The sequence below is a fragment of the Schistocerca nitens genome, chromosome 1 (genome assembly GCF_023898315.1).
Source record: "Schistocerca nitens isolate TAMUIC-IGC-003100 chromosome 1, iqSchNite1.1, whole genome shotgun sequence".
NCBI classification, from domain to species: Eukaryota; Metazoa; Arthropoda; class Insecta; order Orthoptera; family Acrididae; genus Schistocerca; species Schistocerca nitens.
The window spans coordinates 706624130-706642248 of NC_064614.1; the positions used below are offsets into that span (position 1 = coordinate 706624130).

At 43.4% G+C, this 18119-nt stretch overlaps 1 protein-coding gene across 1 annotated transcript in view; it reads right to left on the reverse strand.

Annotated features, from left to right (window-relative positions):
- Positions 1-18119, reverse strand: part of LOC126195824 (sodium channel protein Nach-like) — a 168871-nt gene that overhangs the window by 12744 nt on the left and 138008 nt on the right. The window contains exons 7-8 of the mRNA XM_049934516.1: positions 12514-12802; positions 4784-4942 (exon numbers count right to left, since the gene is read on the reverse strand). Coding sequence (XP_049790473.1) covers positions 4784-4942; positions 12514-12802 — 448 coding nt within the window. The remainder of the gene's footprint in view (positions 1-4783; positions 4943-12513; positions 12803-18119) is intronic.

The window sequence follows — 18119 nt, forward strand, 5'->3', positions numbered from 1 at the left end:
CACGATATTATTGCGTTCAGCTTGCCGTGGCCGTTATGGTAAACACTTACAGTGGTGGATGAGGAATACGTACCGCACTGTGAGCGATTTCAAGATAGTTGTGTGCTATCAAGTGTTTCAGCGGTCCTCGTGAAATATTACGATAAAAGCTCACTGTAAGCCGCCGAAGCTCCCTCACTCCTGGGCGCAATAATATTGCGGTCGACATATAAAAATGCACTTTGTAAGTTGTGTGTTCTCAAGACAGCTTAAAGCCCAATCGATACAAGGGCCAAGCGAAATCCGTAAAGTAGATATTTTATAATTAGCAGCGAACACTGATGATGGTGAAAGAATACAATAGTAGAACTACTGTTTTGGCAGATTTTCTGAAATTTAACTATATACTTGTGGGTTTGCTTCACATGTAGCATAAAACTTGGCAGTGAAACAGTGTCTTGATTAAGACTTCAGCTTATAATTAGGTGATATTTTTTGTATATCTGTCCCACTTTTTCCGAAGGAAAGTGAAATGATTTGTAAACTACACTCCTGGAAATTGAAATAAGAACACCGTGAATTCATTGTCCCAGGAAGGGGAAACTTTATTGACACATTCCTGGGGTCAGATACATCACATGATCACACTGACAGAACCACAGGCACATAGACACAGGCAACAGAGCATGCACAATGTCGGCACTAGTACAGTGTATATCCACCTTTCGCAGCAATGCAGGCTGCTATTCTCCCATGGAGATGATCGTAGAGATGCTGGATGTAGTCCTGTGGAACGGCTTGCCATGCCATTTCCACCTGGCGCCTCAGTTGGACCAGCGTTCGTGCTGGACGTGCAGACCGCGTGAGACGACGCTTCATCCAGTCCCAAACATGCTCAATGGGGGACAGATCCGGAGATCTTGCTGGCCAGGGTAGTTGGCTTACACCTTCTAGAGCACGTTGGGTGGCACGGGATACATGCGGACGTGCATTGACCTGTTGGAACAGCAAGTTCCCTTGCCGGTCTAGGAATGGTAGAACGATGGGTTCGATGACGGTTTGGATGTACCGTGCACTATTCAGTGTCCCCTCGACAATCACCAGTGGTGTACGGCCAGTGTAGGAGATCGCTCCCCACACCATGATGCCGGGTGTTGGCCCTGTGTGCCTCGGTCGTATGCAGTCCTGATTGTGGCGCTCACCTGCACGGCGCCAAACACGCATACGACCATCATTGGCACCAAGGCAGAAGCGACTCTCATCGCTGAAGACGACACGTCTCCATTCGTCCCTCCATTCACGCCTGTCGCGACACCACTGGAGGCGGGCTGCACGATGTTGGGGCGTGAGCGGAAGACGGCCTAACGGTGTGCGGGACCGTAGCCCAGCTTCATGGAGACGGTTGCGAATGGTCCTCGCCGATACCCCAGGAGCAACAGTGTCCCTAATTTGCTGGGAAGTGGCGGTGCGGTCCCCTACGGCACTGCGTAGGATCCTACGGTCTTGGCGTGCATCCGTGCGTCGCTGCGGTCCGGTCCCAGGTCGACGGGCACGTGCACCTTCCGCCGACCACTGGCGACAACATCGATGTACTGTGGAGACCTCACGCCCCACGTGTTGAGCAATTCGGCGGTACGTCCACCCGGCCTCGCGCATGCCCACTATACGCCCTCGCTCAAAGTCCGTCAACTGCACATACGGTTCACGTCCACGCTGTCGCGGCATGCTACCAGTGTTAAAGACTGCGATGGAGCTCCGTATGCCACGGCAAACTGGCTGACACTGACGGCGGCGGTGCACAAATGCTGCGCAGCTAGCGCCATTCGACGGCCAACACCGCGGGTCCTGGTGCGTGCGTGTGATCATTGCTTGTACAGCCCTCTCGCAGTGTCCGGAGCAAGTATGGTGGGTCTGACACACCGGTGTCAATGTGTTCTTTTTTCCATTTCCAGGAGTGTATTTTAATTCTGTTTATTCTTTTACTGTACTAAAAAGTAACAAAAGCTTTATATTTTCTTTCTCTCCAGTTAACACATTTCTATTCAAGCTAGAACAATACAATAAATCCAGTTATTTTTTATTTCACTGTTAGACTTTAGAGATCTCAGGAACTACCGCTGATCGAAATTAATTGTTTCTTCTATTAATATTTGCACAGGAATAAGAGCCAAAAGTATATTTAAGCTGGTTCATTCACCATATTCAAAGAACTTGACGAATCTGCAAAAATAGTTATGAATTCTGAAGGCGTAAAAATGCAGTTGAAAAGCTAGGTACTTGACAAAGAAAACTAAAGAGTACAGAAGAGCTCGTCAATAAGAATGTTACGAAATTACTATAAACTAATTTGCTAAACCGATGTTAACTGTTTTTTTTGTGCTGTGTGCGTTACATGACTTGCCTTTATGAGGAAAAATAAATTCAAATCCTGTTTTAGATGATTTATTGCAGTTTTGGGTTTAGTCAGATGAAGAAACATTGTGGAAGACATTTAATGTGCCCCTAAAAATGCCACCTATATCTCTCATAGAACCCAAAATGATTTAGATTCTGTAATAAACTGTACAGTTCTGTGTTATGCATCATGCTACATGATGTGCATGAACGGGAAGGCGATACAGCTTACACATAAATCGATTTGAAAATTGATGTGGTAGTGGTTCGACAGCGCAAAACGTGAGAAATGTTATCAGAACTGGAATGTGAAAAATAGTGTATACCCTAATTATACCGTTCGCTTTTCTATGCTTGTTAACAATGTACAGTTACAAAAAGCAAGCTATAGAACGCTATAGGAGATAATGATATGCAGATAACAACATCCTCAAAATTTATGAATCACATGCATGAGACACAAATACCTGCGGGCGCCCGTCATTCCCACATTATGGTAGAGGTGTAAAGCAGCATAGCTATGACAGCAAAAATGGTGCCTGGCTCTAAACACATCCAGAGATAGTGTAGTGTTTAGTAAAAACGAAAGGCAGCTGTGTGTTCTGATAGGTCAAAAAATACTTTAGACATGAGCCGATTGTACTAGTTTAATCGACTCCTATTTACACCCCATGAGACTAGTGTGCCCTGAAGAAAGAAGAGGTGCAGGAACAAAGGCGTCCATAACTGGAGGCTAGGGGGGCTGCATCCCTCCAAGCCCCACCTAGCCCCCACGGAAAGGAGAAAATATAGTGTAGTCTGGTGTTTTGCTTTCAAGGGAATGATTTAAAAGTAGGTATTACACAGGTATTTTGCAGAGTTCGAACCTGAAGTTTTTAAGGCTACTTATAAGTCACAGTTTGTCTTCCAAAGTACACTACTGGCCATTAAAATTGCTTCACCACGAAGATGACGTGCTACAGACGCTAAATTTAACCGACAGGAAGAAGATGTTGTGATAGGCAAATGATTAGCTTTTCAGAGCATTCACATAAGGTTGGCGCCGGTGGCGACACCTACAACGTGCTGACACGAGGAAAGTTGCCAACCGATTTCTCATACACAAACAGCAGTTGACCGGCGTTGCCTGGTGAAACGTTGTTGGGATGCTTCGTGTAAGGATGAGAAATGCGTACCATCACGTTTCCGACTTTGATAAAGGACGGATTGTAGCCTATCGCGATTGCGGTTTATCGTATCGCAACATTGCTGCTCGCGTTGGTCGAGATTCAATGATTGTTACCAGAATATGGAATCGGTGGGTTCAGGAGGGTAATACGGAACGCCGTGCTCGATCCCAACGGCCTCGTATCACTAGCAGTCGAGATTACAGGCATCTTATCCGCATGGCTGTAACGAATCGTGCAGCCACGTCTCGATCCCTGAGTCGACAGATGGGGACGTTTGCAAGAGAACAACCATCTGCACGAACAGTTCGAAGACGTTTGCAGCAGCATGGACTATCAGCTCGGAGACCATGGCTGCGGTTACCCTCAACGGTGCATCACAGACAGGAGCGCCTGCGATGGTGTACTCAACGACGGAGCTGGGTGCACGAATGGCAAAACGTCATTTTTTCGGATGAATCCAGGATCTGTTTACAGCATCATGATGGTCGCATCCGTGTTTGGCGACATCGCGGTGAACGCACATTGGAAGCGTGTATTCGTCATCGACATACTGGCGTATCACCCGGCGTGACGGTATGGGGTGCCATTGGTTACACGTCTCGGTCACCTCTTGTTCGCATTGACGTCATTTTTAACAGTGGACGTTACATTTCAGATGTGTTACGACCCGTGGCTCTACCCTTCATTCGATCCCTGCGAAACCCTACATTTCAGCATGATAATGCACGACCGCATGTTGCAGGTCCTGTACGGGCCTTTCTGGATACAGAAAATGTTCGATTGCTGCCCTGGCCAGCACATTCTCCAGATCTCTCACCAACTGAAAACGTCTGGTCAATGGTGATCGAGTAACTGGCTCGTCACAATCCGCCAGTCACTACTCTCGATGACCTGTGGTATCGTGTTGAAGCTGCATGGGCAGCTGTACCTGTACACGGCATCCAAGCTCTGTTTGACTCAATGCCCAGGCGTATTAAGGCCATTATTACGGCCAGAGGTGGTTGTTCTGGGTACTAAGTTCTCAGGATCTATGAACCCAAATTGCGTGAAAATGTAATCATATGTCCGTTCCAGTATAATATATTTGTCCAATGAATACCCGTTTATCATATGCATTTCTTCTAGGTGTAGCAATTTTAATGGCCAGTAGTGTATTAAAAATAGTGCATAGCCGCGGGTCTAGGCCCGCCCTCCTACAGACTACCGTACGGCCGGCCTCGTACAGGCGCCTCGAGTGGTACAGGGAGTGTCGGCAGATGGTGGAGCAGGTGAGGCTCCAGGCCAGCGACGGCGGACAGCGGCGGCTGTGGCGGCGGCGATGCGGGCCGCCCAGTAGAGGAGCTCGGCGGCGCTCACCAGGCTGACGCCCAGGAAGAGGCTCGCGATGCCGCCCAGCGACACTACGAACCCGCACACCCGCACACCTCACTGTCTCGCCACCCACGCAACACGTGCTTACCAGGCTAAGGTTGCAACACTGTCATTCTGTTAACAAACTGAGGAAAATCGTAAAAAAAACAATAAATAAAAAAGATAGCTTTATAAACACAACACTTTGCTGCTTCAGTCACATTTACTGTATCACGACGAATCTCGGCAACATGCTGTCATCAAGTACCTATCCGTTAATAATACATTATTTTGTTCGACGACATATGCCGAGGGTAGGACGGCATCTACAACTGTTCCAGGATCACACGCGTTGCAGGGAGATGTGAGCAGATTCCACGGCAGCAGCTATAGAGGAGGTCGGCGATTGGCCCGTACGTTAAGATACAAGGCAACTGCTGGCACGTGCCTCTTGGCAATGTCGTGCTGATCACCACAAAACTGGTGTCGACATACACCACCCAGCAGGGAGCTCTAAGCCAAAGACATTGTCGTCCTTTTAACTGAGCATATCCTTACATAATCTGAGCTGTGTCTCAGAAGAAGAAAATTTTTAACAATACTCTGTAAATAAAGTCAATATGAAAATAATCAAAATATCCACGGGTGTACTGCCGGTCTACAGTGTCCAACGGGCACAATATTTCGGTGATCATACATGTCGCCATCATCAGGTGAACTAACGGACTGAGCTCCTGTGAACGTGCCGGCACAGAGATCCGTACACTATGGCTGCTCAGGTGGAACTGGGTTCGGTCGCGGCGGCGGCGGATTTAAATACCCTCCGCCCGCGGCGCGCTCACTCCGCCGTCCGCGCCCCGCGCCACGGTCGCGCGGTGGAACAGATTGCGACGGCGTCTGAGATGACGTCGGTGTGATGGCTCCGTCCACCGTGGTCGTCACAACTATACATTTGCTCGATTTACTCTTGATTAACCCAATCGCTGGTTCCCAAGCCTTGCTAAGATTATAGCCACAGTCACGATTTATGAGGTCGTCATTGGTGCGAATTTCGATGGCCTCTCTAACAACGCTGTCCCAGTATCTCGACGTCTGTACCAGAATCCTCGTGCGTTCATACTCCATAGCGTGATTTTCCGACAAACAATGTTCAGCGACCGCCGACTTGCTCGGATACATCAGTCGAGTGTGCCTCTGGTGTTCACGGCATCGATCCTCGACGGTACGCATCGTCTGACCAATATACGACTTGCCACATTGACACGGAATCTGGTACACGCCGGCCTTCCTCAAACCGAGGTCATCTTTGGCGCTCCCCACCAGTGCACGAGTTTTATTCGGAGGACAAAACACCGTTCCGACCCGGTGTTTCTTAAAAATGCGGGCGATCTTTCCTGATAGTTGGACCAATATATGCCATGCCGCAGCTACAAGGAATACGATATACACTCGCCCTACGCGGTCCAAGATCATCCTTAACGGACTTACGTAGGAAACACGTCCAACAAGATCGGTCGTATTTTACGGAAATACGATGTGAAATGTGTTTTACGACCTCCATGCCGGCCGAAGTGGCCGTGCGGTTAAAGGCGCTGCAGTCTGGAACCGCAAGACCGCTACGGTCGAAGGTTCGAATCCTGCCTCGGGCATGGATGTTTGTGATGTCCTTAGGTTAGTTAGGTTTAACTAGTTCTAAGTTCTAGGGGACTAATGACCTCAGCAGTTGAGTCCCATAGTGCTCAGAGCCATTTGAACCATTTTTTGAACCGACCACCATCTAAAATTAGAGCACTTTTGAGTTCCGTTAAGGCGGGTGTATATCGCATTCCTTGTAGCTGCGGCATGGCATATATTGGTCAAACTATCAGGACCGTGGAGGACCGATGTACTGAGCATAAACGGCACACACGATTACAGCAGCCAAATAGATCTGCTATTGACGAACATTGCTTGGATACTGGTCACCCCATGTTATATAATAACACCGAGATATTGGCATGCACGTCCAGCTATTAATGAGGCAGTTGAGATTAAATTAGCGAGCAACCTCGTTAACAGGGATGGAGGTTTCTGTTTAAACTCTGTTTGGAATCCGGCTCTGTCCCTTGTCAAGAAACAGAGGGACAGAGTCAATCCTACCTCACCTGTGAATTCGTAGTCTCACTATCGATAGCTCTGACTTTGGTCATCTTCGGTGGCACTAGTGTTCAGTGTGTGTGTTATCTTTCCTGCTTCAGTCCGAGAACCGAGGTTTTAAATTTGCATGTACGTCGCCTGTCCGTTTCAGTTTGCCTTGAAAATGGCGGGGTGTTCTCCCGCCGAAATATCGGCGGCCGCTGAAAATGTTACCTGGCTGAATTCCCGGAAGTTATTTGAAAGTTGTATACGCCAGGAGAAACTCAGCTTTTTCATTGTGCAACACAAGAAAATTTTGATTGATCAAGTCAATTAAACATTAAGCCTGCTATGTGTACCTCATCTAACTCATAATTTTGTGGAACTAAGTTTCTGAGGTATATTTCGATTTTGCTAATGCACTGTATTTATTTATAAATCTGAGGCATCATATTTATTCTCTGGTGATAACGCTATTGTAAACGGAACAGGCAATATCACACCTTGCTTTCTTCAATAATCCTGATGGACAACTGCTGGCGTTCGTTTACTGACGCAGCTGATTGAGTAAATTTCTGGGATGCTGTATGCATATGACAAATGAAGATAACTGTCAAGAAAATTTTTATTGTTTCTGAAAGACAAATGAAGCGATAATGTGACATTACTGTCACATATCACTAGGCAACATTGGTTCATTCGTGACATCTTTTCGTGGTTAATTGAGAATGAGTTGTGCAGTTTTGTTGGGTGGAAAGCTGTTGGCAGGAGACGGTCAGTGAATCTCGTTAGGAACGGCGAAGGCCCCCTGGGAGCTGGCAGTGTTCGCAGAAGTAAGGCTGCGGCCTGCTCTTTGCTTTTTTCGGTACAGCCAGCACCTCACCTAGCCCTGAGCAGAAGACACCGTGCCGCCATGGCGGTCTCCACAAAATAATTGAGCGTGATATTTCTACCTACTCTGTTCTGATATTAAAGGACGAGACACTGAGATACAGCCTGACGAGTGCGGGTAGATCCGTTACTTGCGCACCAAAATTTGGTGTACCCAGTCAAACTGAATCGTCCTGCCACTGTGCTTGCAATGAAGAAGTCGACCAACCGATGGGACACTGGTCCATCCCAATTCCAACATCTTATTTGTCAAGCTGCGTTCTGTAAACCGAAAGTGGAAAATTTCTGCAACGTTTCCCCATTTTCTCATGAAATAAGTGATATTATTTTCAATCGCATCGGCTACAGCATTGTCCTCTACAACATATAGAGTTCTTTTGGAATGTATCGTTCTGGGAAAATGTGTCACGACTGCAACAGCACGATCCATGTTCTAAGCAGCTTGTTAGTTGCTTACTTCGCCACGCAACTTGTGTCGCTTAATTTGGATAAAATTTCTGGCATCTTGTTGTATTGTTAACTTTGATTTCGTGAACTGCACAGATGAGAAGATCTTGTTGCGCTTTCACCATACAGTCTTCCACACTTTTTGATACCTCCCCGAAGTGTTAGCGTCATTTACCTATTTGATTTGAGTTTTAGTGAATTCTGTCATTTTTAAATTTGTATGGTGATTTTCGCCTGTCATTAGAGGAAATAAGTATTTGTTAATCTCAGTCTTGACTTAGGTTCCATTGTGCCATGAATTGTCCCACAACTTTTCCGTGGTTAGGCTACCCACTAATAATAAATATAACCTGATGCACACCTAAGGTTGTTCTCGCTGTGAAGATGTTATCGTTGCGCACAGAGGTCAAACTCAATGATGAGTTTTATTAAGAATTCAGAGAAAAGAACGAGCACTGCACTAGTTCGTCCTGTGTTCTCAAATATTTGTTTTATTACCAGCATTTCACTTACGCTTCTCGACTCTGATCCAGAAGCAGGACGCAACTTTCAAGGTCTACGATTAAAAGTAGAAGTATGCGACTGTTCAAAGAGGGAAATAATTACAAGGAGACGGAGGCGAGACTTGGACAGGAGACGGAAATTAGTGTTGCCGAATGTGTGCGCTGGTGGCGAGAGAAAAGATGGAGAGCAGTATTAACGAGTGCAGGTTTTGGCAATGATGAATCACGCAGCTGACGCGAAGGTAAAATATTGGAGTACTTAATTTGTGTTAGAAGAGGGTGGGCGTATGTAAAATATTGAGGCATTCTATCGTAAGGAAGGGTATTGTAATAGAGAATGGAATAACAGACTTTCGATGACAGACTGGAGAAAGACGCGCTGCAACTTGCATACTTTTCCAGTGCTGGGGCGGGGGAAGGGTGGGAGGGGGTGAATGATTTGTAAGATTGGCGAAAACTTGCTTACATTTTGCGCCATACAAACTACAAACAATTGATTTAAAGTAATTAAATGTTATTTGGTATTTCTGTTTCTACTGGTGTGATTCTTCGCTGTTATTAGTCTATCATAAAGAGTTTTATGTATTTTATTGCGGCTGAGTTTTTGCAACTGGTCATACCCAGCATTTTACAGAAGCAACGGACGAGTCACAGATCTTCGAGATAGAGATTGTCAGAAAGAAAGTTTTGTAGATTGACAGACCTTGTCTCAACCGGTTTTGAAGGTAAAGGGAGGATTGCGACTCTAATACACAATCTTTGAAATATGGAGAGAGAGAAATAGCCAGACGGTAGTTTGCTTGTGTAGTGAGTCCCTTGGCTGTCGGTTCAAGTGAGTGTGGTTTACGAGGAACGATATGAGGCAGGAAAAAATAGACACACGTATCTGAGATACTGCTCTACATTTAAAAAAATAAAAGAAAAATTTAAAAAGCACATGTATTTTCCACATGACAACGCCCAGTAATATGTGGTGAGGAAGTTACATGGTCTTTACGAAATCGATGGGTACCACTGCTCAACTGACTTGCAAATTCGGCAGCAAGCCGACAAATCGAACATATGTGCCAAAGGATGACCCAAGAACTGTTTAACACATTCTTCCTGCAACAATTATTGATACCTTGAATTCTCAAAGCTAAAGAAAATACAGAATTTGATAATCCTAATGAGAGGAGAGGAATTCGTGGCGGTCGAGTGAAACCAGTCAGAAGACTGATGACTCAAAGCAGCGTTGCCGATTGACACGTAGCTAATCTACGAGACAAGTTCACTTTAATCACATGCATCATTCGTCGTGGTTTCTGCAATCGTCATAAGTGCTTATTGTGGTGTCACCGCTAGACACCACACTTGCTAGGTGGTAGCTTAAATCGGCCGCGGTCCATTAGTACATGTCGGACCCGCGTGTCGCCACTGTGTGATCGCAGACCGAGCGCCACCACACGGCAGGTCTCGAGCGACGTACGAGAACTCGCCCCAGTTGTACGACGACGTTGCTAGCGACTACACGGACGAAGCCTTTGCTCTCATTTGCCGAGAGACAGTTAGAATAGCCTTCAGCTAAGTTAATGGCTACGACTTAGCAAGGCGCCAATTGTATCAGTGCATGTATCTTACGAGTCTCATTTGTATAGTCAAGAGAGATGTACCAAAGGAAGCATTAAAAGTTAAGTATATTCCAAAGCTACGTATTTTCTTTATAGCAGTCATAACTTATCCTGTTCCAGACTTGACGCCAGTCGGCGTGTGTGTACGCGTGCCTTTCGGCTTCCTCCTCAGTGTGGCGTGACTAGCTTGTTACGCCACAACACTTATATCCTACTCCGAAAATACCATCAGTATAAAATATGAGCTGAAATAGAAGAAAGAAGTATAGTCACAAAAAAAGAAATTTTTAATCTGGTAAATAAGAATAGACATTACTTGTCTGTTCCAACTGAGTTTTTAGTATCGTTTTTCGCCATACATGTTTCACAGCATTGTACTGGTATTTTCAGTGGTCTACAAAAAGAAAGATGAATGGAAATATTTTGTTATGAGGTATGTAGTATTTCTTGGCAGCACTTTTAGGTTATCAGGTTTCATTCCATAGGGAAATAGTTGTGTCCAGCGACTGCACTCATTTTAAGTAGTAAGGGGTACAGAAATCAGTCCCAATGATTTTATTGCATATCTAGGTTTCGGTCCTAAAAACATGTGAAGAATCTGTTACAGTAAGGCAACATGCATGCCTCACTAATGCATAAGCTTTAAATCTAAGTCAGTCATAAGATACATACCAGTAAATGTAAGTTAAAACATTGAAAACTCTTGTATGTGCACATAATCCAAACTGGACTACTGTGCTCCAATCCCAAAAGACGCACTTATCTGACAATAATGTCCCAGCTATGATTGCACTCCTCCTAGATCGCATATGTGTTCAAAGTTTCTAGAGACAAGTGTTTTGTACTTCCGATTTTATTAGATGATGTAGTCGATGGTTTATTAGTTATAAGACCAAACTATGTAAATTATAGTGGATTTGTATACGAAACTCATAAAAGAGAGTATTTTAAAGCAGAAAGATTCGTCGCCTCTCGACATGCTGCTGATGGTACGACTTTTAGCACTACTCTTGTCTGATCCAATTCCGTTAACTGTATTTGGTTTTAATAAAATTTTATTAACTTAGGTATTTGAACAATATGTTTTGTGTTTTTAAATTGTGTTCAGTTGTGAAATGTGCAGCAGTAACTGACGCCACTGGGTAGTTCACACATTTACCACCATGTAAAATTGTAAAATATTAGTCACTGCTTTGAGCTACAACCCCGTTATTTGTTTCATGTTTTTAAAAAGGGTAAAATAATAAATAAAATGATAAAATGTACTTATTGTGGAGGAAAGATAAAGTTAATAGATGTTGTAAATGCATCATACATGTAAGGAGGGCGTTGTAGACAGGTATGAGGTACATTGAAGGTAGCTGTGCTGTAACTCCAAACAGCGACTTCATTGTGAACTCAATATGTGACACGGATAGACCAGTAGGGACTATGTGCATAAACAAGTGTTTTTAATGTTTTAACTTGTATTTACTGGTACGTATTTTATGTCTGTCTCACATTGAAAGCTTATGCAACTGTACTTTTACTAAGATATGAATATTACGTTATTGTAACTGGTTCTTCAAGTGATTTTTACCACTGAAGATAGTCACACAATGACGGAACCCAAGATGCGCAATGAAATCATTACGACTGATTTCTGTACCTGTGCTACTTTTACGTTGTCTTAATTTTTACACTATTTACGAGTACGTTATTGTGGTTGAGGACGCACACAATGGCGCCTCTGGACTCGACAGATGAGATTCCCATCAGATGTACATGACGATCTCGTTGTTCGCTTCGCTCACCCTTGCTGCTAAGTTAATCGCGCCGTCATGGGAACTGTATAGGGTATCAGTGGAGTGAGTTGCTGGTGAAATATGTTTGGTTAAAAACAGTTTAAAAAATTCAATGCAAAAGATGGGTATTAGCTGTTCCGATCTACAAGTTAGACAGCATCGAAGTAGCAACTGAGACTGAATGGTTGTAAAAATTAACAATGTAATACGCGAGGAGTATTGGGGTACAGAGCAACAGGATGGAGAGATTTGTGTTGCGATGCTAGATTACCGAGCAGCTGACGCGTGTCGAAGGTGAGCACGCGGCGATACTTGATGGTGTAGGGCTGCGAGAAGTGGACGTCGACGTAGGCGGCGGCGGTGGCGCCGGCCGGGTTGCTGTCCCTGGCGACGGCCGGCCGCGCGCTGTACACCGCCTCCTGGCAGTCGGGCAGGCAGCGGCCGCAGCGCGGGGGCATCGCCTCCGGGGGCCGCGTCTCCCCTGCCGCCAACCACCTCTCTAACGCTTTGTTTCCCGACGTCACCGCTTTTACTTCAGAGAATGGTTGTGCATACAGCAACTGTGAGGTAGTAAGCTTCTAATTAGCTTAAAAATAAAATGGTAAGATTCAAAGTAAACAAGGAAGAAAATTAATTAGGAATTAAATGCCTACTAAATAAAACAAATTTATCAATATTAAACTGACTGTAACTGGGAACACGAAAATAAATTCCAACAGCGAGACCCATCGCCGAGATAGTACCAACCGATGTCTCTAGACAGTTTGTACCCTAAAAGATACTGACTGCAGTCCGTTTTTCGCACTTATTTTTACTTTTAAAATCCACAGTATATTAACAATACTAACACACGCCATGGAGACAGTACCAATAGTTGTAGCTAGATAACAAGACAATCGACAGCTCCTGCGATTTCTCGAGATGTAATGTAAACTGCTACACTTGTTTGAGTCGTGCTCAAGCACGACCCTAGATCAGATGTCTCAAATTAGACATCTGGAGGCGCGTGGCAGATTACTTGCGCAATGTAAAAGGCCGGTTTTCATGTTCTGTTGAGATCAGAGCTAAGGTTTTTGTGAATTCTGTTTTATGAAATGAGTGCGGTCGTTTAAGAGATAAGTCTGTTGTACTTCGGCAGCGCTACGGCTTTAGGGCTAATAGCCATCCAAAGAACGTTTTAATCAAATGAACAGACAGATGAGTTTCGTAAACTTGAAATAAACTATGGAAGATTAAGGGATTTTAAGGGATATTTTTTTATTTATTTTTTGTTGATCTTTAGCTGTCACACGGTTGCTTAATATTCCTGAATTCTTCTTTCCTAAGATCTGACAGTGATGAAAAGTAACAATATAAGGTTAATGAGAGATTGGTACCGCTGTATGGACCTATGTGAGAAGCTCCTACATTGTTCTTTGTTAATGCAATCTTCGTAGACCCAGTGAGCGTAGAATTTTCTACTGCTTTCAGTAGTAAATGTATCCACTTTGGTAAATATTTGACAACTATTTCAGCACTTACACAATCGTTGATCGGCATGTGGTGAATGCAACATTGTCGCATATATTCAGGTTTCTTCGCAATACTCAATGTACTTTTCAATTATCCAAACAGAAAAATACTCCAACTGACAAGTTTTCCACGCTTCTGAAGCGCAGAAGAAATACCACAGACAACAGACGTAAGCAGTATAGATATAGGAGATGTATGATCTATAATTTTTGTGCCTTTAACAAGAACTAGTCCAACATGAAATTTTCATCGAAGAAATATTTTTGTATTATGTTTATTGCACCCCTACCCATCTCCTTCTTCCCTTGTCTCTGAACTGTACGATAACGACTTAACAACATAATTTCATTTGCTTATCTAGTGATAATGGAGTTATACAAATCAGTGGTTGTTTCTTCGGGTAGGGAGGGCGAGGACTCGGGGCGGGTAGGGAGGGCGGAGGAGGGGCGGGGGAAGGGGGGGGGTGTTGGCTTCACCTTGTGCATCCCCTAGTATCTCTTAAAGCTACACAGCGAACGAACTGTAGTTAGGCATTCTTTGCAAACACTGACATATTGTCTAATTTGAGAAAACTCGCAATCGGGGGCTGTACAACGAATTTTATTCTCTATCTAGATTGTATATATTTCTAAAATTGTGATCGGCTTTGGTTTCTTCGCACCATCTTCAGATTTGAGTATGTCGGCTACAAGATACGAGTATAACCCACCATATGTGCATCCTACATTGTAGAACGATATTTGGTTACTCATTCATTCAGTAATATGTCTACTCTGTTATACCAATGCAGCTGAGGGAAATGGAAATGGCCTGGCTAAAAAATTAAAAACAAACTGGACAAAGAAAAAGAACTGGACAAAATTGTAAGTAGGCTGTTTAGGTTTTTTTATTGGTAACGCCACCTCTGTATGAAAATCACTGGCTGTGCTGTGTGCAGTATGTGGCTGGTTTGCATTGTTGTCTGCCATTGTAGTGTTGGGCAGCTGGATGTTAACAGCGCGTAGCATTGCTCAGTTGGAGGTGAGCCGCCAGCAGTGGTGGATGTGGGGAGAGAGATAGCGGAGTTTTGAAATTTGTAAGACTGGTTGTCATGAACTGCTATATATATTATGTCTATTAAGGTAAATACATTGTTTGTTCTCTATTAAAATCTTTCATTTGCTAACTATGCCTATCAGTAGTTAGTGCCTTTAGTAGTTTGAATCTTTTATTTAGCTGGCAGTAGTGGCGCTCGCTGTATTGCAGTAGCTTGAGTAACGAAGATTTTTGTGAGGTAAGTGATTTGTGAAAGGTATAGGTTAATGTTAGTCAGGGCCATTCTTTTGTAGGGATTTCTGAAAGTCAGATTGCGTTGCACTAAAAAAAAATTGAGTGTCAGTTTAAGCACAGTCATGTATAATTGTTTTAAGGGGACATTTCATATGGCGACCCTGCCATGATACCTCACTGGAATCATCTGATTTTTTCTTGTAGTTTGTGTAATTAGTGTAGATTTTGTTTATTGCTAGCGCGTAATTGTAGAGAGAATCTCCTTTGTAGTTGCAGTCTTTCACTGTTGTACAGTAAAACAGTTGTGGCATGCATGTAGATTTGCACCATATTTCGCAGCTGCGCTTGCAATTAACTACATATTATTTTCAGCGCTAGTTAATGTGTTCTCTTATTTTTGCTCTTCAAATTGTGTTTTTCTGTGTTATCCTGTGAAATATTGTGACAATAATGGCGTGTGAAAAACGTAACACTCGGCTCCAAAGTAAACTGAGAAATAATAGTGACGACGAGCGTAGCTTACCAGCACCACTGGGTAATGAATTAACAGACATTCAAAGTAGTAATTTGGTAACTGTGCATAGGGAAATGGTGTAGACAGTGAAACAGGTAGTGAACAGGGAAGCATTATCGATCGATCGGTCGGCAACAGCTCGCCTCAGGAATCGGGAATGACAGAACACAATATTGCAAATACTGTAGACTCAGGTTTTGGGTTCTCACCGTTTTCTCAAATGAGTCAAAACACATTTTCCGCTTGTCAAAATGTGAATGTTGCCGGTGCAAATTCACTGCCGAAAACCACTGAGGAACATGTTTCAGACACCAGTGCATTGTTATTACAATTAATGCAACAAATGGGACAAAAGCTTCAAAAGTTAGACACAATGGAACAAAATCAGAGACAAACACAGCAAAAGCTTCAAAAGTTAGACACAATGGAACAAAATCTTCAAAAATTAGACACAATGGAACAAAATATTCAAAAGTTAGACACCTTGGAACAAAATCAGAGACAAACACAGCAAAAGCTTCAAAAGTTAGACGCCACGCTTGAACAAACACGTGGAGATTTAACTACTGAGTTACATAACATTGAATCGAAATGTCAAAAAGTCTGTAATGACGTAAAAACACAAATTTGTGAGCATTTTCAAGCTATTTTTTCGCGGCATGAAAATGCATTACAGAATCACGAAGCAGCCAAAAAAGAACTGCAAACTATTGTTCATGAAAATCATGAGACCTTGCAAGCTAAAATTGAGTCAGTTGCATCTACCGATTCGGTTACGCAACTTGCAAAAATTCAGGAAAACTTAAAGGACACAGTAGATACTCTGAAAATTGGTTCAGAAAGACACATGGAGGAAATTAGTTTATTATCAGAGAAAGTAGTCGAACTTTCGGATCAGCTAAATAATTTATCTACAAAGGTAGATGATGATCTGAATGACACAAGACCTGTAGCCTTCACTGACACTGAAGAGTATGAACAAATTAGAAAATTCAAACAAAATCAAAATCAAATCAATACACAGTACAAAAGAGAAATTCGGTAAGTACAAGATCAGTTGGCACAAGTAATACAAGAATTACATATTTCAGAGGACACTTGCGCCCCAACACAGGAAGAGGAACTTAGAAATACGGAAAAGTCACAAAATAATAACACAGGGCATTTCGGAAATTATGAAAGAAATTGGCAAGGTGCACCGAATTTTGAGATGGAACCGCCGACACGACGTAACAATGACCGATATGCGACTCGCCGACATGATGGTTTTGACTATAAGCTGTTTATTACTACACGTAAATTCAAACATTTAAGAATTCCGGCAACGACATTCATCCACAAGCATGGCTTCATCAATTCTCTCAATGTTTTCCTCCCAACTGGTCATTAGAGCACAGATTAGAATTTATGTGTGGCTATTTAGAGAATGAACCAGCTGTAGGAATGCGATCGGTCATTCACGATTGCCACAGTGAAGGAGACTTTTATCATGCCTTCCTCTCAGCATATTGGTCTCAAGCTACACAAGACCAAGTAAAACATAGCATCATAATGATGAAACATTTCGAACAATCTGAATTTTCCAGTCTTGTGAAATATTTTGAAGACATGTTGCACAAGAATCAGTACCTGTCAAACCCATACAGCCCCTCAGAACTCATCCGCATTTGCTTAATCAAATTACCTGAAAATTTACGACATATTATTTTGGCAGGACGTTGCAAAGACGACATTGAAGCTTTTCAGGGACTGTTACAAGAATTAGAAATTGACACTGACAATCGCGGAACGCGAAAACAGGAACACAACAATTACAGGTCACATCCGTCGCAATTCCGTGATGAAAGAAATAATAACTGGACACGACAAGGCTATTCTAACAACACAAATTGTGACCAAAACAGGCACCACCCGTATGATATCCGTTGGCAGAGTAGTAATAATTATAGGGAAAGATCACCTCTCCGCAGTAGTGACTATCACAGAGCCAATCAGAGAAACAGACAATATGGGAACCAAAATAATTATTATCAAGGGAGACAGAATAACTTTAGACGCAATGGTCCAGCGGGCACTTGCGATTCAGGGAGAAATTCTCCACCACGTGACAGACAAGAAAGAAACTATGAAATCTACCGACATGACGACAGACGATATGATCGTAACGACAGACCTGAATTGCATCAGAATTGGCGGGATTCAAACACGGCAGGGCCCTCTCGACAAGGTGAATTTATGGAAGTTAGGTCTTCTAATCCTAATAACGACGCGCGCCAACAAAGAAACAGACAATGACTCGCACCGGCAGGCGGCCACGTGCGCCGGCTGGGCTTGAGAAAAATAACATAAGCTAACCATGAGAAAAATTCCAGTGTTCCTTACTGACGTAACCACATGATAATTGCGTTGAAACTCAAACTCTGCGTACTAGAAAGAGTAAAAGATTGCACCACATTTCACATGTAAAACCGTTTATTGAGAGATAATCTGCTTTTTAACTTAGTCTTTGCTATAAAATTTTTCACTTTACATTACTAGTATACTTTGTCAGACTTAAGAAACTGTTACCATGGAACAATGTT